Source organism: Buteo buteo, chromosome 2 (genome assembly GCF_964188355.1).
Source record: "Buteo buteo chromosome 2, bButBut1.hap1.1, whole genome shotgun sequence".
NCBI lineage: Eukaryota > Metazoa > Chordata > Aves > Accipitriformes > Accipitridae > Buteo > Buteo buteo.
Window position 1 is genome coordinate 39,984,482 of NC_134172.1, and position 25,185 is coordinate 40,009,666.

The following is a 25,185-nucleotide window of genomic DNA, read 5'->3' on the forward strand; positions in this document are numbered from 1 at the left end:
TAAATTATATCTTGTGATAATCTGAAATAACATATTTCTTACTGTATCCTGGAAAGAATGGGGAAAGTAACTTGCTTATAAAACCACCACAGATCCTGTGCACCATGTAATCAGTCTCATTTTATGCACTGACTTTCTTCACTTCTGTGCAAACAAAGCCATTGTTAAAATGCACAAAGAGCTGTGGCATATAATACATGCAGCTATGAAACCATGAGTGCTGCTACGTGTTGAGTCTTTAAATGGAAGGTGGCACATCTGCTTTTGGCATAGGAGTGTAAATCAATCCAAGATGTTTATTAAAGAGTAAGTAACAACCTGTCCACACGTTCTTTCTTCCATCCAGCCTTGGTTTTGTTCTTGCTTTGTTATTTTCCTGGCAGTTAAATATGGGCTCTGCACATTGAAAGTATGTGTTGTTTCTTCACATACCGATAACATAACATGTCACATAATATTTAACAAGTATGTGATGGGGAATGGTTTGTACAAAAACAAAGCCAAAATGAGGTGGGGAGGAAAGGGTAAGTACAAACAGCTACACCACAGTGACTGAGAGGTTTATTACTCTGGATAAAGCAACTATGTTTCCTAATACTTTTCAAATGGATACTAAGACCTAGATTTGATTTCAAGTTCTAGCTCTTGGCAATTAGTGAGCGTTTCTTTCTCACCAATCAGAGGCATAAGCAAGCATTAAAGAATGAATTAGCCAATATGGCTTAGCTTTGTATTTACTGAAGGTATGTATACCTTCCACAACTGGGTCTGCCTGACCAGGACTGGTAGGAGCCTAAGTCTTTTGGCACTTGCATGGGTTGACCGTCAGGAAAGACAACACAATATTGGCACTGGCCAACACTGGCACCGGAGGTTGGCCCTTTCCGGAACAATTGCGCAGCCTGTACATGTTCCTCTCCCACTGACTGAGGAGCTCTAGGGTCTGCTGCAGAACAGCAGTCCAAGGACAATACCTTTTGTGGGCAGCCTCTTTCATGGGCTATGTGCATGAAGCAGCATTAAGGGAGTGGGAGTGGGGAAGGAGGCAGTGGCTTTAGGCCTGTGGGTAGAGTCTGGGACATGCAGTGCTCCTTCCTCTTCCATCCAAGGATGCACAGGAAAGTGTCCCAGGATGCCTGGGGAGAGGGACTCCACCACAGCTAGGCAGGAGGAGCAACACATTCCATGTCCCAGTGAAGGGCCTACTTTGTAGCATGTTTTTTAGTAATCACAGGTAGAATGGATGTGGTCTTCTTGACTTCCAGGTGGGGACATGATAAAAAGTGATGCTGCTCTTCAAGTGCGTTTTAGAAACAAGATGTGTCCTCTCAGACACTGAAAGGCTCATCCATTGGAAAGACAATCTCTCTTTTGTATGCTGGCAGTGGAAAACCACGGTGTTTTCCTGGCTCATTTTTAAGAGAGGAAGTTGGAAAACAGACTGGTTGATGGGAGATGGTTCAGGAAGGCTTGTTGTGCAGAACTGGGGATGGTTGTGAGCAAGTTTCAACAGAGATCCACGCCAGACAGGGAATAGAGGCTGCTGGAAGTGTGCCACCCAGTGTTTTATACTTGCACATTTAATTGACTGAAGTGACCTCCAAACATCTTCTGTAATTGTTCATTTCTTCTTTGTTAAAATGGACAGAATATATTCAAAGACCAGATCCATATGTATATGTTTCAGTGATAACATTACCTATCATCAGCTCTGTCACAAAAGTAGCAGATTGCCGTAAATTTGTTGATTGGGTCTCTTTAAATGTATAGCTGAAACATAGCTGCACAAGAGACCCCAGCGGATTTGCTCAGCAACGCAGAACATACCAGGACAGAATTTATACAGCAGTTACCACTGCAGGCTAGAATTATCTTGATCAGAGTTGTTACAGCACCCTGTTATAATATTTTAGCCAGGGCGAAAATATTAATTAAATTAAATCAAAATACTTGGGTACATCAGAAAAGTAAAAAAGAAAAAAAGCCAGTAATACTTTCTCCCCTGTATTCCACACACTCTTAAGTTTCTTTTCTTTTCCCTTTTTTCTTTTCTCTCTTTTCTTTTCTTTTCTTTTCTTTTCTTTTCTTCTCTTTTCTTTTCTTTTCTTCCATATGCCTCATAATGGGACTCTGTGGAACTGAACCTTTTGCAAGTCACTGGTGCCAGCTTTTTGCAGAGTGCCTCGGACAGGTCTCTTCATTTCCATTTCATTTTGTCTTTCTATGGCTGACACATATTGTTATTTAAATGAATGCTTTTGAACTCAGATTTTTTAAATGCAAATGTGTGCTGCTTCCCTACTGAATGGAAAACATCAACACTTCTTTTTCCCTATGAAAAGCAGGATAAAGAGTAATATTCTTAGGGATGAAGGTGGGTTGGGATGTTACTTTTCTCTGAATTTAAGCTAAAAAGGGGAGACAGACACAATGGTGAAGTATCAAAATATGATATGATTAAAGCAGCATTATACCTTTTAAAGAACAGCTGAGGTAGGGAAGGTGCCAAGACACAGCAGACTGGTCACACTGCCTCAAGGCATTCTGTATAAGAAGGTTAGGGGAGTACACACAGAAGTGAGAGACGCTACATGCCTCCAGCAATTTTAAGGTGCTCTATCCCGTCCTTCCTTTTGAAGGCCATGACTCATTTTAATTTGAAAGTAGGTGTCCTCTCATTTTTAATTTTTTGGAAGCTGTTTACCAGGAACCATAGGCTGAACTTACAGAACACCTTACAGGGAAGTAATGGGGAAGAGAAAAAAAAGAACAAATCCTTGGTTCCCTTTAGACTATACTGCATTCATGTCTTCAGACTTTTCTTTTACCTATAATACCTAGAAGTGTACTTTTTTTACAAAAGGTAAACGTGGCAGTTCTCCAGTAATCACATGGCTACTGGAGCTGGAACTTTCTGCTCGTCAACTATTACAAGATATGCAAAAAAACCACATCCCATGACCCCACCATCAAAAGGGTTGGTAACACCTGAGTTACATCCATACCTGATCTCTGCCAGACCAAGAGGCATGTGACACTGAAGAATGTGGACTGTCTCACCCCTTTTCCCATTGGACAAGCATCCATCTCACAGCAAAAAATGCCACAGTCCATGCCCAGTAGCACCCGTGCCAGCAATATTAGCAAACAGACCTCAGAGACTGAGCTCCCCTTTTAATCACAGAAGTTGTTGTTTTCTTTCAGTGTCAGTAGCTGTTGTTCCAGCCCAGGCTTTCTACATGTTATTCCTGGACTAATGAAAACTTGAAGTGCTGCTTGTTCTGCAAGACTAAATTTATGGATGAGAAGAAAACTTCAGTCTGCCAGGTGATAATTTGGCATCCTTATGTCAGTGTTAAAATCCCTACAGCTGTAAATATTTATTGAATGTGAAATATACTCATATACTCCAGCTAGCACAGTACCATATGAATAAATCTAACCTTAAATAAATCATGTGCACTCCGTCTTTTACTCAGTTTATAAAATTCTTGCTTCTTGCTCTGAGCATTCTTCGCTTAATACGGCTATTCAGAAGTAGAGTGATTCGTGGTGTGCCTTGATTTCTTTTCTAATACAATGTTTTGCTTCCTATATTTCACCTCCTACAGCTTTTGCAAAGTTTTGATTTGATAGGACAAGAACAGTGAGGGCATTAGGACCAAGAGAAAGACGCACACATTGCTCTGTATTATGTCTGGCAAAGTGCTTCCTGACTGAGTGCCGTAGTTATGTGTGAAACAAAGTCAGGGACCGACTAGTTCTCATCTGTTGATCACAGTTAACTTGAAGCCTCTGAACGGGGGAGAGCTGTCAGATCTGCTTTCAGAGATAAGGCACTTCAATCCAGGCAGCAACTGGAAACTTTGAAGAAGCAGGATTTACTCTGGAGGGAAACTATAAGAAACGGAATTGATTTTTACTTAGAATTTTAAAAGGAAAAAAATCAAAACTTGAGTTACTCTTTTCATCAGCTAAACATGCGCTTTCCGAACTAAGCTGGGACTCTGTGTAATAAAGGATCTACTTTATCTCACTGGATCCATGCTACGTTTTACTACAGTAAGTGCAATATTAGTAGGAATGTTCTATTTTGTCTGTAAATAGAGAGGAAAGCATGAAACGGCATCAGTGAAATGCGAGGGGAGCAAAAAAATCCTCTTGGCAGATACTGAAAACCAGGGCTTTGCTGCAACCCGAGGACTGGAGTCTGAGAAAGATCCAAGTGATATTTAACATGACCATCTGTATCGTTTTGTCACCAACAGTATGTTCTTGAGGAAGAAGTGCAGATATGGATCACGTAAGCTGCAGTTTCTCTTGTTGCTGCTGATGCTGGGCTTTTTGCTACTGATGGTTACAACGCTGAATCCACCACCCAGCAACCAGAGCAAGGAAGGGACTTTCCAGCCCGTGGAGTTCAACCTCCGGGAAGGGTATCAGATGGACTTCGCGGAGACCCAAGAGATGCTGGAGACCCAGGAGGAGAGCCAGCAGTATTACCCTTTGGATGGGCTCTCACCTTTCCTCTCCCTGCGGGAGGACGAGTTGATCGTGGCCATTGTGTCGCCCACCGGCAAAAGGAACCACAGCAAGGCCAGGAAGGGCTATCGCGTGGTGAAGCAGCAGGGCAGGCGGCCGGAGGGGAAGGCGGAGGGGGACCCGGACTCCCAGCTCCTGTCCCTTCCTCTGCAGGCTGGGGCAGGGGCTGCTGCGGGAGAGCGGCCGCTCGGCCTGGAGACCCATGGCTTTAACGAAGCGCTCAGCGAGCGGATCTCTCTGCGCAGGGAGCTGCCTGAGGTACGACACCCGTTGTAAGTAAAACAGCCTATTTCATTTCTGGGAGAAAACTTGCCCCTTTCCCCGTCACCACCCCCCCGTGAACCTCTCCTCCTCCAAACCCCGCGTCTTTCCAGTCAGACTCTCCCCTCCGGCTCGGGATAACGTCTTTCCCCGCGCTGTGCGAGGAACACACCCCCGTTCCTCAGAGCCGGGTACGCTCCCGGCCTCCCTCCGGCGGCCCCGGCCCCGCAGCCGGCGGCAGCCCGAGCCGCCCCAGCCGGCTCCCGCAGGCACCCCGTGGCTGCCCAGCCCCACGGCCGCCCCCGCCCTGGGCCACGGCCCCGGCCCTGGGCCACAGCCGCCGCGCAACCCCGAGCCCGCGGCAGGTGCTGCCGGAGCCAAGCAGAGGCTGCACGAAACACCGGCGGGTGTTGCAGCCCCTCCGGAGCCGACAGGCGGCAAAAGCGGCGGGAGGGGTCGGGGGGAGGGAGGCCGCTACGGCTTCCTGGGGGCACCGGCTCGGAAAGGGGAACGCGAACGAGCGCGCCGCCACCCAGCTGGCGGCCGCTGTGTGCCGTTACCTGCGCCTCCCCCACACCCTCACCGCGGCGACGGGGCGGCCGGGACGCGGCGCCCCGGCTCGGCCCGGCCCGTCACCACGGCACCGGGGCGCCCTGAGGGCGGGCAGCGGCCCCTGCCGGCGGCCGCGGCGCCCTCCGCCGCAGCAGGTGCCGGGCGGCGGCAGGGGGGTGCTCGGTGCTCCCCGGTCCCCGCCGCTCCCCCACCCCCCCGAGTTGTCTGTCTGTCTGTCCGTCTGCTGGGGCTGGGAAGGGAATCCGCACGGCGAACGGGGTGCCGAGGGCCTGCGGGGTCGTCGAGCGGGAAAGGCGGCTGCCCCGCTCGGCCAGGCCCCGGCCCCGGCCCCGGCCCCGGCCCACCCGCCGGCTGCGCCTGCCGCCGGCCCGCTCTGCGGTGAGGGGACGAGCAGCTGCGGGGAGGGGTCGGGGCAGGGGGGAGCGAGCGGCCGCCCCTCCGCTGCCCGCCGCCGCGACTCGCTCTAGGGAAGGCCCCAGCGATCTCCTCATGGTGGGCCTCTGCCAGGCCTGTGGGGTCGCTGGGCTTACGGGGTGATGAAGGAGTCAGGAGTGGGGGCTTTCGGCTTGCTTAGTATAGGTGACCCGACAAACACTGAAAGGAAGCTCCTGGGAGGAAGGAAGGTGGAGATCGGCGTGTCTGACCAGACCTGCCAACACCACCGTAGCTAGCAGCAGCCAGGCTGTAAGGCCCCATCGAACAAGCCTTGTGTTTGAAGCCCCACGTGTTGAGTTTGAAGCCCGGAGACTTGAGAGCCAGTTACCCGGACAGCCCAGGAGGGGCAGGTCATCACGCTGGTTAAAAAGGGGCTGAGGCGTATCTATCTGAGGGAAGGGGATGTGGGTGGGTATCTTTTTTCCTTGCCTCCTGTAATGAAAGCTATTGTAGCTTTCCCCCAGGACACAGTGGAAAGATGTGCCAGAAAACAGTTTAAGAAAGACACAGAATATATCTGGTATTTTTTTCTAGTGGTCATTTTCACATGTTTAAAGACAGCTGGTGGCTATAATTTAAGGGGGCAATCTTAAGGAAAGAGAAATGAAACTGTTTTCTACACTTGCTGGCTAGGTTCAGTGTTAATTTGGGTAATTCCATTGAATAATGAAATGCTGATATTAATTCAGTTATTTTTCACCATGCTTCACTGGCAACTCTTTGAACTATGTAATGTTCAAAGGAGGAATGATGACCGTGGTTTACTGCCTGTGATGTGAGCCAAAAAACAGTTTTACTTTGGCAGCTGAAGGGCCATCCAGCAAGAGACAGGTTTAGTTAATACTAATCTTGGTAAGATTTAAGCCAAGGTCTCAGAGCTCTTGGATGGGTTTTCCTGTCTGGCTAGTTACTGCCTAAAGAGCTATCAACACCACAGCTTATATAGCCCAGATTGAAACCACAGATCTGAACATCTGAGGCTTCGCAGTTGTTCAGATCTAAATCCAGATCATAAACCTGCAGCAGAGGTCTACCTCTAAGCCAGTCCTGTCCTTTATGGCCCAACACACAAACCACAGTGATATTTTTTAGGTGTAATTTACTCTGGGGGCCCAGCTCACAACTGTGTCAGTCCAGTTTTATAGCAGTGTAAAATGAGAGTGAACCAGTAATGAATCAGATTGTCTATTACTCTATTCTGTTTGAATCATGCTGCTCCTAATAATGTCTGTTACTATTTAGTTGGAGAGAACCCAACCAGTTAGAGGCATTTCAGTGAGTTAACTCCATGGACTCGGTCTCTCTCATTTCACTTGAAATTAGACAGCAAATACTTCACACCAGAAGCTATGCCTACTAATTGTGAAGCACTTCCAGATACCGTAAAATAAGGACGGCCAAACTTCACACTTGCATGCTTCATGTTTACTCTTAAACCGGAGTGTAAGATACAAGGTAAATGCCATAAGACATACTTAGCTGCCATTCCTCAGAAAATCACATAAAGAGGTCTGTTGTGCGTTGCATTGGAGCAATGAGCAGCATAACTACAGTTTTTTTCTTACGTGAACAGTACAGAGATCTGCTGGAAATAAACCAGAGCCTGCGGGCTGGGCTGTGCCTTGGCAGCCCGGGATCCAACTTCCTCACCTGGAAAGCAATACTTTAGACCTCTCTCATCTGACCCCAGCTTCTAACATAACCCACATCTCTTTGCATGACTTTCCAGTTGAATGTTTTGTGCTACTTTTCAGAAAGTAGGTGCATGAAAGAGTCTCTTCCAGCGCTCCTGCTGATCCCACAATAAAACATACCCCAACAGATGAATCAGGTACCTTGTTTTGCCCCATTTACTTTGAATACCAGTTTTGACACAGCCAGGGTTTCTGGGTGAAAAAGCCTAATAACTTGTCCAGTTGTACTAGAAAGTTGTTCTGCATCAAGGCTAATCCTCTGAGGTACCTTCATCCCTCGGAGTGCTTTCTGCTGCTATCAGTTGGTCCAGCTGCTGTTGACACCCTCCTGGGACAGTGGACCTAAATCAAGCCTGCCACTGTGACTTTTGTGATGGGGGTTCTGCCCAAAAAAAGATCCGTTTTCCTCTCTTGGGCTTGAGTGTCAAAAGTATCCAGGCAAAGAGGAACTCACAATGTATCTTAAAAGGTTTTAAGCTTCATTAAAAAAGTATAGCTTCCACCTGAGTGCTGTTGGAACCTGAATCTCAGTGAGACATTTTCCTGAAGGTGAGTGGGAGTCCCTGTCAGCAGTGTCTTTGCCATGTCAGAACTGCTGTCCTGTTCATTGCTGCATGTGACAATCCCTTATTTTTCACAAATTGGGTTAAATCACTGTGTCTTATATCAGTCACAGCCCTGACTTTTTGAAATGCCAATTTATGATGGACAGTCTATGAAACTGCTCCAAATTACAGGGAAGGTGTTTCTGTATACCATTACCCTTTTGCATTTTTCTGAAGATTAGATATCAGTATTGCAAGTCTTTGCCAATCTCCATGGAAACTAAACACTCGCCACCTAGGTTATGTATTCAAGTACAGTTATTTTCAATTCTTTTCCAATTAAGATCCCACAACAGCCTTATTTTTTTGCTATAACCACAGTACTAGCAACAAGGCATTGTAGTATTATGGCACAAAATATAGGTGCTAGCTGTACTGAATGTTCCTGATTGGAAGCTGCCTTATAGTAAAAGGACTCCATCAGATCTTCACTTTTCTTAATTACCTCTAGATTCTTGTGCCTGCAAATACAAACACTGCCAAGTCGTGACAGTATCCTTGTCTCCATCCTGCTGAAAATGGAAATAATTATCCCATATGAAACTGTGAAATAACAACATTGTTGATTACAGAAAATTAGCAAACCAAGGACAACATAGATTCATTACAATGTAAAAATCATCAGGAAAATTTGCCTCTCCATACAAAAAGATATTAATGTGAAATATTATAAACTATAATAAATTATTATAATTGTGCTCATTTTAAATTTCTATTCCCAGAAGTGTATCTATAGTATTCATTTATTTGTATTTGTTATTAAATCATTCAGACTATGGATTCTTTTAAATGATAAGCAGCTTTGTGTCTGAATAACGTCTAGCATCCTAGGGCCTCAGTCCATGAATAGAAGCACTAAGTAAAATGGTAATAAACATAGCAATATTAAAATGATATCCCTTACATGAGCTTCTGCTGAGTAGCTAAATGTTTAACAACCACTGTAAAATCTGTATGATGATTTGCTTGACAATACAAAAATGCTGAAATAACAACGGGCCACATTCAGCCAATTCTGTAATTCCTTGAAGAAGTTCTTGCTGCTGGAGACTGAATGAATTAGGAAACTGAACGACTGCTACTCAGGAAATGGAAAGATTTTAAAATGTGTTTTCTAATGTAGGCAAAGCGGATATATAGGCACAGTCTTTACACCTCTACAACGGGCATTTGAAGGCCTTTTCTGGAAAACATGCATCCTCATGACGGTATAGTGTGTCCTGTGTCTCTGAACCAAGACTGGTACATCAGAAAACACTTTTTGTCATGAATGCGATTTGTAGATCCTTTATTTACATATATGAAACAGCCATTGTTTGATGAGGGAGGGTTTATAATTTTCATACACAGTTTCTGTGAGGGTGAATAGGAAGTAGTTTTCATTCTTAAATGCTTGAGTTGCCAAAGCAACATCTAATTCACTGTAATTTTGATGGAAGTTGTTTCAGTGTCATGGGTGAAATTTTGGCCCCATGGGAAACTGAGGAGCCACGGGCCCCAGCTGGCACTCTGGAGCATCTCTAGGAACGCCATACAGTGACTCATGCAGCCAGGTGTCTTGCAGTAGATTGTGTCAGTACCTGTAAAGCAGGTAGCAGAAAATGGCACAGAGAGAATCTACCCAGTTGGGAGCCTCATTCATCAGTGATTCGTTTTCATTGGAAAAAGCAACCTGTACAAACTTTATAGGGAAAATAGATTTACTTTCCTAAATGTATCTTTATTTGTTTTCATTGCCCATGTAAGGATGCATTTCTTTCCTGTACAGGCTCCATTCATTAGGATCCTGGTCAGGCAGTCCACAGGTATACTGATCTGTTGTGCAGATGAGTTATTTTACTTGTTAGTCTTAAAGGTACTGCATTTCACTTTGCTCTTTTCTCTGTTACTTGAGAAAGTGTGGAAATTGGTGGAGGCTGACTGACCTGCTTTATACCCCTCTCTGCTTTGTTTAATTGTCTTTTCAGTTTTTCTTTACCTGCTGGACCATTTCTGTTTGGGGTCTGCGTTTTGAGGAAGCCCGAGCAGAAAAAAGTATCTCAGAACATAGCAAAACTTTACTGTTTTTATATTTTAATTTTTATAGTGTCATTCACGTATATTCACTTTGTATTCCAGCCTTAGACACCTTAATACTTCCATTTCTTCCTTAAAAGTGAGCTGAAACCTTAAACTGCTTTCCATCCCTGAAGGTTACAACTTTGCTCTGAGAAAAAAGTAGCCACTTGTACCAGTGTTTCCAGTGTCTCCAGTGTCTCCCTCATTTGATCCCATGCAGGTGCCTACAGCAAGAATATGACTCCAGTCTGCCTACTGCTAGTGTCATTATCTGTTTCCATGACGAAGCCTGGTCTACTCTGCTGAGAACTGTGCACAGCATTATGGACACAGCCCCAAAGGCCTCCCTTAAGGATATCATCCTAGTCGATGATCTCAGCCAGCAAGGTAGCCCCAATTTCTCTGTACGTGAGCTCTTTTTTCCAAAGCTTCAGGGAAGAAACTGTCCTCCTCCTGGAGCTGGCTGCCAGGTTTCACTCTTCCATCCCTAGAATTCAGTTTAGCCTTTCAACTTTGAAATATGTTTCTTTTTTCCCCATCATTTCCAATCACTCTGAAATTTCTTACTTTAAAATAAGATCACAGTATGCAAATCTTAGCCCTCCCACTGCACCAGACCTGCTGTAATAGTTTCCAGACTTGGACTTTGGCTGAAGCATAGAGTGGAAAACTCCACATTGCTGAATTAATCCAAAGTGCTTAGGAAAGCCAAATACCTGTAGTATTTCACTCTGATCTGCGCCTTTTATGAGATGATGAGAGCATCCACCTTTTGCTGAGAACAGAAGAGGAGGCTATTAAATTTCCCACAGGAATAGCTTCATGCCTAGTGAATCTCAATTTCCATTAGTCTCTGCTTCTCTTTGACATTATGCTGCTGTGGGAATATTTGGAACATGGCCTACTTGGCTAGGTAAAACAAATGCCCCCAAAACATTTTACCAGCAAGAAGTAGCATCTCCTACTACCTGTTCCTTTTCTGTAACAGCTTGAATCAAAGGTAAAACATTTCAGTGACGGTTCTGTTTCTGACAGGGCCTCTGAAGTCAGCTCTGAGTGAATACATCTCTAAGCTGGATGGTGTGAAACTCATCCGGAGCAACAAGAGGCTTGGAGTCATCCGAGGTCGGATGCTAGGAGCTGCACGGGCAACCGGGGATGTGCTCGTCTTCATGGATTCACACTGCGAGTGTCAGAAGGGCTGGCTGGAACCCCTCCTAGCCAGGCTGTCCAGCAATCGGTAAATATCCCTGTGACCTCTGAGGTCCCTACATATGCTAATTTCTGCTGAAAGAGATGTACTTGGAAAGCTCTGGTATTTTTTTTATCCTTTCTTGATTACCTTCTTCCTTCTGGTCACATTGCTTTTATTTTCTACCTTATCACCACATGCATCACTCTGATACGTGGGAAGCAGGATAGGTCACACAGCTGATAACCCTCCCTTCACACCCAGTATCACTGAACTGTCAGAGTTTGTATCCAGTTAGAGCTGTAAGAAGGCTTCCTGGTGGTGTGAATTAAAAAGGTTGCAGTCTCAAGCTGTTTGTAAATTGGCAAACATCCACCAGAGAAACTACTGCAAGACTCTATTTTTACTTTTTAGCTGTCTCAGTGCTGAAGCTAAGGATAAAATGCTTTGTCCTCCTGAGCCAGTTTGGATACATACCAATGTCGCCTGTACCGCTGAGCTCACCTATGCAGTCCCCAAGTCCTTCAAAGAGATTAAATCACTGCAAATGTTTCAAAAATTACATAACAGTAAATCCTTTATTAAAGGGACTTTTCTGAAAGAAAAATTTGTACATTAACTTGTCTATCATTACCCATAAGCCACTTGGGAAAAAATGAATAATTACTAGAGGAGGTACAAGAAAAAAAAACCTTTAAAACTCTTACCAGACCATTAAATAGTCACACTAAAGACCTTCAAAGGCTGTTCCCAGGCACTGGAACAAGCTGCTTTTATGGCTGATTATGTTTGCTTATAAGAGAATTAATGTGAGTTTTTAGAAATTATTACATCATTCAGATGAAAACATTAAGAATACTGAAAGCAAGAGTAATGCTGCCCTAGGATGTCAGGAATATTCTTTTCTAAAAGGTCCTCCTTGAAAAGCAGATTCTTTTTTGTCTGCTGACTTCTTAGATGGTTTATTATGAATATACTTCATGATTCTTCTGCCTTGAGCTATAGTCTATTGTTGATGTTCATGCAAAACTCCTATCTGTATTGATTGGCCAGTCCTTATTCAAGGCTGTATTGCTGAAACTAAAAAAGTTACAGAAAGTCTCAGAGGAGAGCTATAGTGAAGGGAGAATTACAATGGCAAGAGAAAAATTAGGATCCCACCACAAGTGTAGTGATTCACCATCAAAATTTATTCCTGCTGAGGGAATGCAAAGCCACCAAGACTACCAGCACTCTGAGATTTCTGTAGCACTGTCACCAGGGGGTGAGAAAGGGATTCTCTTCCTCTATGGGGCCCATATGCTCGTTCGTTCTTCCAGGAGGGCAGAATTTAACACTGAGTAAGCAAATGGCTAATTGGATCAATGGAGCAAAGGTGGAAGAGTGTTTGGATAATAGTAGGGGCTAAGCCATCCCTTTCTGTATGCTGTACCAGTCACTATGTCTGACTCTGCAAGCTTTGTCACTGCTAGTGTGGAGAACCTGTGCCATTCTCCAGTGCACAGGGAAGAAATGCTCTAAGGCATCTGGCAATCACTTTCCCTCACTGTCCCTCTTTCCCTAGCTGAAGAATGATGATAATAACACTGACCTGATAAGGAAGTTCATTCATGATTTTTCCTAAATTGCTTGTAATGCTTGCATCGAGATCACTATGGAAATGTAAAGCATTAGCATAGTCAACTTGGCTTCATTTAGCAGCTGAGGAGCTGTTAAATTGAATCATGTGCACTCCCTGAGACTACCCAAATGAGGAATGTACAGTGAAAAGAAGCTTACAGTGACTGGTGAAATATCCATCTTTCCTCTTCTTAATGTACCAGTCAAGCTGCAACTCATGCACTTTTGCTGGAGAGACAAGATGGGAAAACACTTAATCACCTGAACTAAGTGAGTGAGTTGCTTGCTGGCAAGGAAAAATGCAGCTTTTCCAAAGCTCAAAACTTTGCAGGAGCTTAATGGAGCTTGAGGGAGATTTTAACTTTGAAAATTGTGATTAAGCCTAATTTTCTAGACTCCTGATCAGATCTACCACTATTATTGTGACCTGTCTTAGAGCAATGTGCAGAGATCCTTGCCCAAACTGAGACCTCACTGTGATTTGAACATACTCACAAAAAGGGAGACACCCCCAATTTTTAGTAGCCTGTAGTAATGACAGACAGGACAAACATGAGAAAAAATATCTGAATTTTACAGGTATGGTAGTATTTGACAGATATTTGACTTGCTCTGGGTGATGACATTTCATCTCCCTACATCACAGTTTTATTCACTAATCCAATCAAAATTATTTTCCCCAAAACTATTAAGTCTTTCTAAAATCATTACACATGCATTTAGGGGCACCTTGATTGGGACTAGTTCTGTGAACCATACCTAACAAATTGACTGGGAAGCTGTGCATCAGCTTAGTATATCGCCTAGAGAATGGTTCAGCGGTTTGTAAAGCATCCCTTGACATTTTGATTATTCAAGGATGAATACCATAGGCACCTGGACAACATTAGAAAACTAGATGAGCTGCCCCACAGATAATTTCATTTGACAACTGTTTGTGTTCCAGGCTAATTCCAGGTGAGTAGCATGGTGCATAGTAATGCAGCTGTGCCATTATTACAGGCATCTTTTGAAGGGTTTGCCATTTCCAGGAGACTGCAGGAGACAGCTGCTATTTTGTATTTGGTCCAAAGGCAGAGAAAGGCAGAGGGGGCATATAATGAACTGTGCCATGAAGCCCTGAAAATGTTGTTCCTTTAACCTAAAAACAGCGACCATCATGCTGAAGCAGGATGATTTTTTAAAAAAAGATCCAAAGTGTGGTTCCTGAGAATACTGCATGAAAGCAGAATGAGCCTTGATTATCTCCTTGACAAGGAATTCCACCTCTAAAAAAGGCATGAGCACTATAACTGTGGCAGATGGGTGGCTTGCAAAGGGGTAACTTGCCCTTAGGACCTTTCCCCTGCTCCTCATTGCTAGGGCTGTTTCCCTCTGTTGCTGGTGCACTCCTGTACCAGAGCTCAAATATTACATTAGGAAACAGAAGCCTGTGATATTATTACAAGAAGCCTATCTAGTTTCTAAAATTCAAAGTGCCTCTACTTAGGTCCGTGATTCTATGTCACTAATCTTTAATGAAAATGCTGTTAAAGAGAATAAGAAACAAACATAGCAGTGGAAAGGTATCTCATTTGCTGTTTGCTCCCATTCAGTCCTGAATGGGAGCCTCTGCTTGTAGATGCAGGAATAGAAACAGAGTTCTGCTGTCCAGAAAATGTCTTTGTGGTTCTAGTTTTATGGTAATACACTAGAGAGAAGGGAAATGTTTTGCACTAATGTTGACCAGCTTCCTCATCTCTTTTCATCTGATTCTCCACTTCTCAGTGGCCCATACCCCAGCTTTTCAAGCTACCAAATACATAAGCCATCTATTTTCTACCTTATCACAGGCTCAGGGAAGCATGATGTTATCCATCCAGAGCCCACACAACCCAAGCACCTGAACATGTATTTCTGTGCTACTCTTCTTGTTCTGAAAACCTTCCATATACTTCACATATAACAGCCTGCTTCCTGGGACTTTGCTTTTTGCCTGATCCTTTTATATACTCCATTTGTCAATAACACTCATTTCAAATTCAGTAAATTAATGTTCTGCATTTACATGGTATGTTATGTGAAGAAATGCTATCTCTTTACAATCTTTCACGGTTGATCAGGATCAGTAGGTGACCTATTTTAAAGAAGTTGAGGTAAAGAAACTGAAGATGAGAATCTAAAGCCAAAAGCAAGCATTACTGCCAAAAGTAGGAGCAATGAGAATTTAGGCATGATTCATGGCACAGTGCCCTAACTGTCCAGTGTAAAAAGGTATTGGTCTCTCCTACAGATTTTGGTACACCACATACAATTGGAATATTTTAACAAAAAAGACAGGTTCAAAAGATTATTTTTTTAAATAAAGCATTCCCTTAGCACTCTACCTAGCAGAGATTTGAAGTATATGTTTAGTGCTTAGCAAATGAATAGTCTGTCAATTCAAGGAGACTGTTTATATGCCCTAAGCTAGTCTGGAGTTGGTCTGTAAGGTAAGTAATCCTTTATACCATAGCTTTACCATTCCTGATCACTGCATTTTATCTTTTTATTAACCGTATCTGATTTCAAATGTTTTGCATTACTGTTTCCCTGAAGACTTCAACCAGCCAGCAAGGTGCTTTCAGTGAAAATGCAGCATGCTGTGGAATCAGCTTGGGTTCTCAGTTACTCACTGAAGTTTTTACTCTGTGCAGAGCCAGAGAACTTGGACTGCCTGGATTTCCTAGCTGTCTAATTTTTGCAGGGAATGATCTACTCTGAAACTGGTTGAGGAAAATATATCATTTTCACGTTTGTTTTTTTTTTTATTCCTTCTTATTTAAAGGGAGATTTAAACAGATTAAAATCTGTTCCCTTCCCAGCAAAAAGAAAGTATAAATCAATGAAAAGCACTTTCAAAAAACAGTGTATCTAAAACTTCAAAACAGATATGTTAATTAAATCGTCCTCTCCTCATGTTACTTACTCTAAAAATAGACAAGAACATAATGTCCATGGTCACTGTAAAGGGTCATGGGAAGACATTTCATTTGCAATCGTATTTGGTTGAGAAATCCCAAACCAGGAAATTGTTCTTGTTTGGGTTGCTCTTTTTGATGGAATTGTGACCTTTTGTAGTTCATGTGTGTTCCAAGCATTTGAAGTATTCACAAATTAGTCAAATGGTTCAAAGCCTTGCTGCTAGTTGTATTTGAATTTCTTGGTTTTTCCTTTCCTTGGATTCCACAGAGTAAAATTAGCAGTAGTTTGCCAGTGTGTGTTTCATTTCAAAGTGCCGAGAAGCTGCTGACTGTCTGCCAGTTACCCAGTTAAAAAGAATAGCTAAGAACGCCTTCCAACTTTCAGTTACCTTCTGCTGCAAATTTGCATTTAGAATCACACAAACATCAAACCATGACCGAATATGCAGAAAACAGATCTTTTATAAAAAAAAAGCATTAATACGAAAAGATAGGTAAAGCACTGCTTGATTAAGATTAAAATTGGACATTGACCAGTTTTCACAGAAGATAAAGTTATTGGATTCCTCTATTTGAGATCAGAAGACACTCCCAATATTTAACGTTTTAAGAATGTATGTTTCTATTGGTTTCAGCAGAGCTACACCAGTTTATACTAGATGAAGATCTAGCATTACACTTACAAACGTACACTTGAAAACTGTTAATCTTGGCATTCTGAAAGAGCTACTAGACTAATAGTTCTGAAGCACAGCTATCAGTTTGTACTGTACGATTTTGTGGGAAAGGATATTAGATTTTATTTCTTTCTGGTTTATTGTTGAATTTAGCCAGGGTAGAATGTGACCTATCCAGTGAGTTATTTTCAGCTGTCTTAAACACCGTAATTTTCCATGTCATAATTTGCTGATAGTTTGGATAATTGCTTGGTTTCCAAACCATCAGAATCCATTACATCAATGCAGGTATTTTTCTTGAATGGCATTGAAGAATCAATGCCCAATGACAAGCAAAGCAAAAACATGCATTAAAAATAAAGGATTATTTCAACAAGAACTACTACTGTGGTGCTTACTTACTGTTATGAGCAATTGCACTGATGCTAGAAGCATTTTGAGTTTTATAATGGCAACAAATTTAAGGTGGATCCAAAAGGACAGATTTTAAATGGCTGAAATGATATGAAAATGTAGGATAGTCCGAAATGTCTGGATCATCTGATCCAGAATATATCTGGGCATAACCGAGTATCTGCATTGTCTCTGTCTGAACTATCTTGGATATGCACATGTGGTCTAATCTTCATGGTCAAGGCTTTTTGAATGGTTTAGTCTACATTGCCTCCTCTGGCTTCCACTCAAATACACCTTCCTGATATTTCCCTCTTGACTCTGAATTACCCTGGGGTCATTAGTTCCTCAGTCCTGTCTGGATGAGAAAGGATAAACAAATAGCAATAGATAGCATGCATTTCAGCAAGTAGCAACAAACTGAGATGGGAAGTATACAACTCCAGCTACACTCCTAATGAGTTGTCAGAGATACTGGTACATGGGAGAATGCAGCAAGCTGTAAAAGTTACAATTACAGTGACTTTTCATTTTCTGAAGTTTAGTCTTATAAAAAATCCATTTAACTTGTTAGATGGATTTTTCTCAGCATATCAAAGAAAAAACACCTGCTTGTGTGAGTCCATCAGGACACTACATTTTAGTAACTTCTAGAAGCAGTTAGTTTCCTTTTCATGCTGTTTGTGAGTAAAGGTTAAACACAGCTTTCAGTAGAAAGGCTCCTGCTGTCTCGAGTTTGAGGTGGTTGTTCCTGTCCTGGATACGAAACTGTATCACAAGGGTATCATCAAGAGAATCAGGGGAGGACATCAGCTTTATTATTTTTAGTATAGTTTCTTCCCATTTATTCTTGAGTTCTGTGGGAGTGTGACAGCAAATCACTGCCTTAATGTATATGCCTACAAATGTTGCAGGTGACCATAAAACTTCCTCATGTATTTATAAACCCAATGCTTGTTTCTAAGAGTACCTATTACTACATATTAAAAAGGCTGGTTTTACACCTGAATGGAGAAATATAATCACTTCTCTATTTTAAATCTTTCTGCCTTTAGCTCATCATAGGACAGTCTGCTCTTGTTAGGAAACAGAAGAATAACTGAGTCATTTTAGCAGTATCCTCTGCATAGTTCATCTTCATACAATTCACCGATGATCAGTAGTCTCTGTTTCTCCATGGGCTTCTAAAATTCTCTACAGGAACTGATAACTGTGATAAAACAAAATCTGGAGTTTCCCCCCACCCCAATACTGGAAAAACATTACTCTAGTGATTGTAAATGCAGAGAAGATACATCAAGATTACATTGACATCACCCAGAGCTACCATCTTCCTCAGTTGGTTCTGGTCTCTGCCATGGAAAAGCACAAAGGGCTTACTGCGCTGGAGACTCCTGAATGACCTTTCTTCATTGAGAGTATTATATTTTAAGCATCTTTCTCTCGAGGGTGATCTCTGCCCTACGTATAAATCTTTAAAAGAGGAGATAAGTCTTCTACTTTTTGCCCCCTAATTGACCATTTCATTTCTCTCCCTCAGTTTTAACAGGAAGTTATTTTCTAGGGAAAGAGCTACTCCAGAATAATTTCCTATATCGATACTCCTACTCTAGAACAAGAGTAATTTTTCCCAGTGTACTTTAATCCTTAGTAAATGTTACTGATTTCTCTCCAGAGGACCTTCTGTCTATAGGCAAGCCCTTACACTGAGACCAGAGATTATCCCTTTTGCATAACAGAGAAGAAATGGATGGTGTTGTTCTTCAACGCTTTTTTTCCTGCAGTCCCTAATACCATTGCATTTATACTCTGAAAATTTTGAAATGTGATATATCATTGACCTGGAAACAAGGAACACTGATGGCTCTTCTGAACTACTAGTTAATTCCAAGATGATTGTCGTGGTTTAACCCCAGCCAGCAACTAAACACCACGCAGCCGCTCACTCACTCCCCCCCCATCCAGTGGGATGGGGGAGAAAATCAGGAAAAGAAGTAAAACTCCTGGGTTGAGATAAGAACGGTTTAATAGAACAGAAAAGAAGAAACTAATAATGATAATGATAACACTAACAAAATGACAACAGTAGTAATAAAAGGATTGAAATGTACAAATGATGCACAGGGCAATTGCTCACCACCCGCCGACCGACACCCAGCCCGTCCCCGAGCGGCCAAAATCCCTGCCCCCCCCTTCCTAGTTCCTAAACTAGATGGGACGTCACATGGTATGGAATACACTGTTGGCCAGTTTGGGTCAGGTGCCCTGGCTGGGCATGAGAAGCTGAAAAATCCTTGACTATAGTCTAAACACTACTGAGCAACAACTGAAAACATCAGTGTTATCAGCATTCTTCACATACTGAACTCAAAACATAGCACTGTACCAGCTACTAGGAAGACAGTTAATTCTATCCCAGCTGAAACCAGGACAATGATGTACAAACACACCGTGAAATACTGTGATGTGTTTGCCATGGGGAAATGTCTAATACGTCTTCTCAGAGTAATCCAAATTTAACTCAAGTTAGAAATTAATCGGAAGATTGCTGCTTATGGTGCAATGGCTCTGTTCTGGCTCTTAAAAGTAGGTTCCACACTCTGACAGTGCATTTGCAAGAGCATTTTAAGCTTATGATAAAATACAAACAGAAACTTGCTTATGAACTCAGTGATAAATGCTTTTGCAAAACAACCAGCAGAGCAAAATAACAATAAGTGCACTCTTCATTGGCCTGAAGTAACAAACTTATGAAGTGTGTGGAACATTGTTGTGGTTTAACCCCAGCCAGCAACTGAGCACTATGCAGCCGCTCACTCTCTTCCCCCCACCCAGTGGGATGGGGGAGAGAACTGGAAAAAAAAAAAGGTAAAACTCGTGGGTTGAGATAAGAACAGTTTAATAGAACAGAAAGGAAGAAACTAATAATGATTATAATAATAATAAAATTACAATAATAATAAAAGTATTGGGATATACAAAACAAGTGATGCACAATGCAATTGCTCACCACCTGCCGACTGATGCCCAGTTAGTTCCTGAGCAGTAATCCCCCCCAGGCCAACTCCGCCCAGTTTATATACTGGGCATGATGTCACATGGTATGGAATACCCCTTTGGCCAGTTTGGGTCAGCTGTCCTGGCTGTGTCCCCTCCCAACTTCTTGTGCCCCTCCAGCCTTCTTGCTGTCTGGGCATGAGAAGCTGAAAAATCCTTGACTTAGTCTAAACAGTACTCAGCAACAACTGAAAACATCAGTGTGTTCTCAACATTCTTCTCATACTGAATCCAAGACATAACACTATACCAGCTACTAGGAAGAAAATTAACTCTATCCTAGCCAAAACCAGAACAAACATCTACAGGAAAATCAAAGGATGGTAAAGTGCATGAGGCCAAAATAACCTTTTGCTATAAACTTTGCATCCATGCAGTGCCTATAACATCAGAGGTTGGGGCCTCTGTGTGAAATAACTTTATAAGAATTCTGATGGTTAACTCATAGCAAAATCCTGAATAGCTTTAAATGACAATGCAAGGTACAGGTTATCAATAAATTATTGATTTTTAGATTCCTCACTGCAGGCTCAGTATTCCCATGCACTGAGCACCTGAGCTTCTATCAGCAGGGAAAATAAGGGCACTTAACATCTAGAGGAGTGTTTGTGCTTGACAGTGTCAAAAAGGAGAACCACTGTTTACTAACAGAGTAATGAACTTAATTTGTGCTTTGACTTTGAAAATAAATTATATTGTCTTTTCCAGAAACAATGTCGTCTCCCCTGTCATAGATGTCATAGACTGGAAGACTTTTCAGTACTATCACTCTGTGGGCCTGCATCGAGGTGTTTTTGATTGGAAACTAGATTTTCATTGGGAGCCTGTGCCAGAGCATGAAGAGAAGGTACGACAGTCTCCCATCAGCCCTATCAGGTAACAGTCCATCAGCCAATATGCCTCTGCTCAGTTCAGCAGCAAAACTGTACAATTTGGGTCACCTTCCAGCTAACAGAAGAGAGACGTGGTTACTTGCATATGCTCAGTTCACATTTTTTGAAGGGATAGGGTTTTGGTTTACCCTGAGTTTGTTCAGCCTTTAGTAATTATTCTAACTAGATTGCAGTCATACTTTCAACATGACAAGTATTTTCCACACGTTGAGACAACTAGTATACAACCTGACCAGACAAGGTGTGGAGGTTTGTAGGGAAAGAAAAAGATGGATCATGCAGAGCTAAAAGAGATGTCTAAATCATTATCTGTTTGTCTGTTCATTTGGGTGTACATGTATGTAACATTTCCTACTGTTCTGAGCATTATTTAATAATTCAGCTCTTGGCTCCATTCCCCAAGCAAATCCTAGAATTCAGTTGTCCTTTCTTTTGGTTAGATAACCAATTCATTCAAGCTTATGTGGAGCAGTATTCAATCATTTTGCAATACTATCTCTATGGAAATGGCAGGATTTTCACCCTTCACATAATTCCCTATCCAAAACTGAAGGCATTCACTCCCAAACTGTTTACTGCACAGGAGTCCTGTGGTAGCTGGTGCAGTGGTGGCCATGGATCGGCATTACTTCCAAAACACTGGAGCTTATGATTCTGACATGACCATGTGGGGAGCAGAAAATCTGGAGCTATCTATAAGGGTAAGAACCTTAATTAAACATCAAGCTCTGGCAACTATTGGGCTTTTAAGGAACCTGAATGAAAAGACAAGAAGCAATTTATAAAAGCAGTTAAGTGCAGAATGTCTCAGGGTATGGAGAATATCACTTTCCTTGCAGAAATCTATCCTCACACTCCATAATCTGTCAGGACTATACAAGAATATGCAGCTGCTGTTAGTTAGGAGCATTATGTCAAGAGAAGGAAGTTTCACTGGCTATCACTATCTGCCGGAGGACAGAGTCACTGGTTTTGGCACCTTCTGAAAGCTGCCTCTTCTTTTTTGGCATGTAACATGCACCAAAGGGAGAGTAGCTTTATTTCTTTGCCAACCTATAGCTGTTTACGTTAAATTGATTGCATTGATTTTTGCTGAGTACAAAGAGTAACTTACATTAAAAAGCAATGAAAACTGCAGACACAAATGGTATAGAGTGTTTAACATCCCAGACAAAAGAAGGTGTGCCCCCAGGCTTCTTTACTACACTGCACTCTTTGTGCACAGAAAATTATAAAAGCATATAAAAAGCCATACTGGGTCAAATCAAAGGTCTGTCTTGCCCAGTATCTTCTCTGTGTCTCTGTATCTGTGGGGAACAGTGTATGAAGAAGCACATAACAATGTTCTTCCTGTTTCCAGGAATGTGCAGATTAGGATTTTCTGAGGCAAAGTCTATAGTAAGAGAGCTTCTCCTTTTTAGATAAAGGTAATCTAAATAAGGTAATCTCCTTTTGTGCCTTCACCTGTGTTTCAGACCTGGCTCTGTGGCGGCTCTGTAGAAATTATTCCATGCTCTCGAGTGGGGCATGTCTATCGAAATCACTTTCCGCGTGCTTTCTCCTATGAAGAGGCCATCATGAGGAACAAAATCCGAATAGCAGAGACCTGGCTGGGCTCTTTTAAAGAGAACTTCTACAAGCATGACACAGTGGCTTTCTTAATCAGCAAGGTAAAAACATCTGTAGTGTTTTTTTTCTGAGGGAAGGAGTGTGTGTTGAGGTAGGTGGGGGGAGTGGAATAAGGGTGGAGGTGTCTGTGTGCAGTCAAACATACAACATACATGGTGCTGGGGACAGTCTTTTTATGAAACCATCCAGTGGAAGAGCTGTCAGATCAGGAAGGAAAGAGAGAACCTTGTGCCTAGGAGTTATTTGCTGAAGTTATCAGATCTCTTAGAGCATGACTTCTTCTCCAGATGACTCCTTCTTCAGCTTGCCCAACAAGCTGTGATTTATTTTTCCACCAATAGTATATGGAGAGTTGCAGTCCATCTGAAGTGAAAGCTAGTAGCACTGTGTGCTCAAAGGGCCCTCCTAGAGGAGTCATTCTTCATTACTGAAGGTTTTCCTCATGTGATTCATGAGGATATTCAGTAATATTCATGGGCATGAGGCAAACTGTGGTGTCTCTCCTACTGGAAGGGAAGATATCTGAATGGTCTAGGGACAAAAAAGGTGATTTTTTTCCTGAACTGACAGACATCCAGAAGCAACTGTCTGTAGCTGAGAAAGTCAGATTTCAACATAGCCTTTATTTACAAATTACTTTTTCATTACAAACGTCGTGCAGGCAGCAGTCCAACCTCCAGGGATTTGGATTCCCAGCAGCCTGTATGCTATAGAAAGGCTTGCAGCCAGGTGTGTGGCGTAGCCCTGGTATGCAGCCACACTTGAACCATCGGCAGGCTACACACTATCTAACAGCTACAGAATGGCCACACTTGTTTTTAAGCCACTATATAATCATTGCAGATCAGGATTGATCAAGGGACTGTATATGCCATGTATTACAAACCACTGGATATTTGTTTATTGGGAGTCATGCAGCTGTGGTTAATGTTGTTAATGTTGTTAAGTTGTTAATAATGTTAAGTTGTTAATGTTGCTGCAGTTCTTGGGAATTCTCTGGCTCCAGTACCTTTTCTTGTAACAATATCCTCTCCTACAAGGCAGTGGACAAACTTGTGAGCAGTTTTGAATGAAAATGTGTCAATCATCTTCCTGTTCATTTAACAATGCCATGCATTTAAAAGCATGAGAAAAAGATTAACTGAAAACAGTTAGGCGGAGCATGGGTAGGTGCTGTGCAATGTTTCCCATTCAGATTTGCTCTTGCATTTCAGTTCTGCATGCCTCTGTCATTGCAGTGCTGGCTGTCATCTATGAAAGCCAGATCCAACAGGAGCTGCATTATAGTGGAGAGAGGAAAAGGGCTGTGTGTTGGCGTGGCTTCTCTCCTCTCATCTAGTCTGACCTCCTTACACTCCACCAGTGGATTTGCCTCTCCAGTCAGCCTACTATGCTAATCCTAGAGTCTGAGGCTATCACATTCCTTTTTTCATTTTATTTTCACTTATTTAAAAAGCTTCTTCCTCCTTGTCTGTGTTGTAGGTTTGAATGCCACTGGCCATAAGTTCATCAATTGGCTCACAAGGGTTACAGCCATGTAATTGCAAGGAGGATGCTAGGCCAAGTCCTTTAAGATGGGCAGTTAGGTCTTTAAATCATTTAATAATTTCCTGAAGGCCTTTCTTGTCAACTCAGAAGCAATTTTCTGTACTAAAAACTACAGCCATCAGTGACAGAGTTTGCTAGCTTTAAGCACCCTGACCTTTTGCCTGAGAGTTTAGTCTAGCAAGAATACTTTTAGTACTCCTAAGTATGATGCTCCTCCAAATGATCAATTTTACGATCTCTGTGCTCAGCATACCATGACATAAAAGGCCCTTTTCTCTGCTCCTTTCTTTCACAGCCAATATTTTCAGTATGTCAGTGCAGCGGGATGTTATTCAAAAGACACCAGCAAGCCATGACATTATTGCCGCTCAGCTGCAGATTGGCCCTGCGGGGATTTATTGCACTGAGAGGGTGAGCGGAGCCACCTATTGGCCACTGCCAAAATTTCCGTGAGCCTTGACCGCCGACATTGCCCACTGCAGAAAATGACTAGTCACCCCCGTTTAGGTTGCTTTAGAAGTCTTCCCGTCTTATGGTCTGAATCGCATCCTGCACAGGATGCCCGTGGTGTGGGCGTTCATGCAGATGAGTAAGGCTCTTCCCAGCTTTCTACTGTTTCAGCCACCGTCTCTTTTTCTCCTTTTCTTGTCCAGCTTGTTTATTTAATTTACAAGCACAGTTTCCTTTCAGATTGGTTTACAGGGATAGTGACTTTCTTTACATTATTTACACCATTTATTCGGCTTCAAACGCAGATTGTAACTAGTATGACAGAATGAGATTTACTGCCATTGCCTTCTTCAGCCAAAGCAGAGTCTCATGAGAAACATCTCTTTTTAGGGGAGGCATTTTACTTCTCTATTTCCCTTTTCCAAGAAAACCTTTTGGGGACAGGTTTGTGTGGTGCTGAATTGCTGAACTTTGTTGTTATACTTATTGAATCTGAGACTGATACTGAACTATGAGGTTCTCTTTAACATACTGCAACTGTTGAGCTTTGCCTGTGCAGCTTACAGTGGCTGGCAAACAGCGCCACAGGGCATGATTGATCCCTGCCTTTAGAAAC

The 25,185-nt window shown here is 42.6% G+C and overlaps 1 protein-coding gene across 4 annotated transcripts in view; it reads left to right on the forward strand.

The window, feature by feature from the left end:
- Window positions 1–2,025: 2,025 nt before the first annotated feature.
- GALNT15 (polypeptide N-acetylgalactosaminyltransferase 15) overlaps window positions 2,026–25,185 on the forward strand; it is a 36,366-nt gene continuing 13,206 nt past the window's right edge. For 2 of the 4 annotated variants that reach the window (XR_012653638.1, XM_075051750.1), the window contains exons 1-7: window positions 2,026–3,327; window positions 4,269–4,814; window positions 10,389–10,555; window positions 11,204–11,408; window positions 20,758–20,925; window positions 21,526–21,643; window positions 22,418–22,612. Coding sequence is in view for 3 of the 4 variants with exons in the window: in XM_075051750.1 (XP_074907851.1) it covers window positions 3,302–3,327; window positions 4,269–4,814; window positions 10,389–10,555; window positions 11,204–11,408; window positions 20,758–20,925; window positions 21,526–21,643; window positions 22,418–22,612 (1,425 nt within the window). In the remaining variant the exon portion in view is untranslated. Of the gene's footprint in view, window positions 3,328–3,644; window positions 4,063–4,268; window positions 4,815–10,388; window positions 10,556–11,203; window positions 11,409–20,757; window positions 20,926–21,525; window positions 21,644–22,417; window positions 22,613–25,185 lie in introns of those variants that run through there. The other 2 variants (XM_075051768.1, XM_075051758.1) reach the window with 2 other exon arrangements.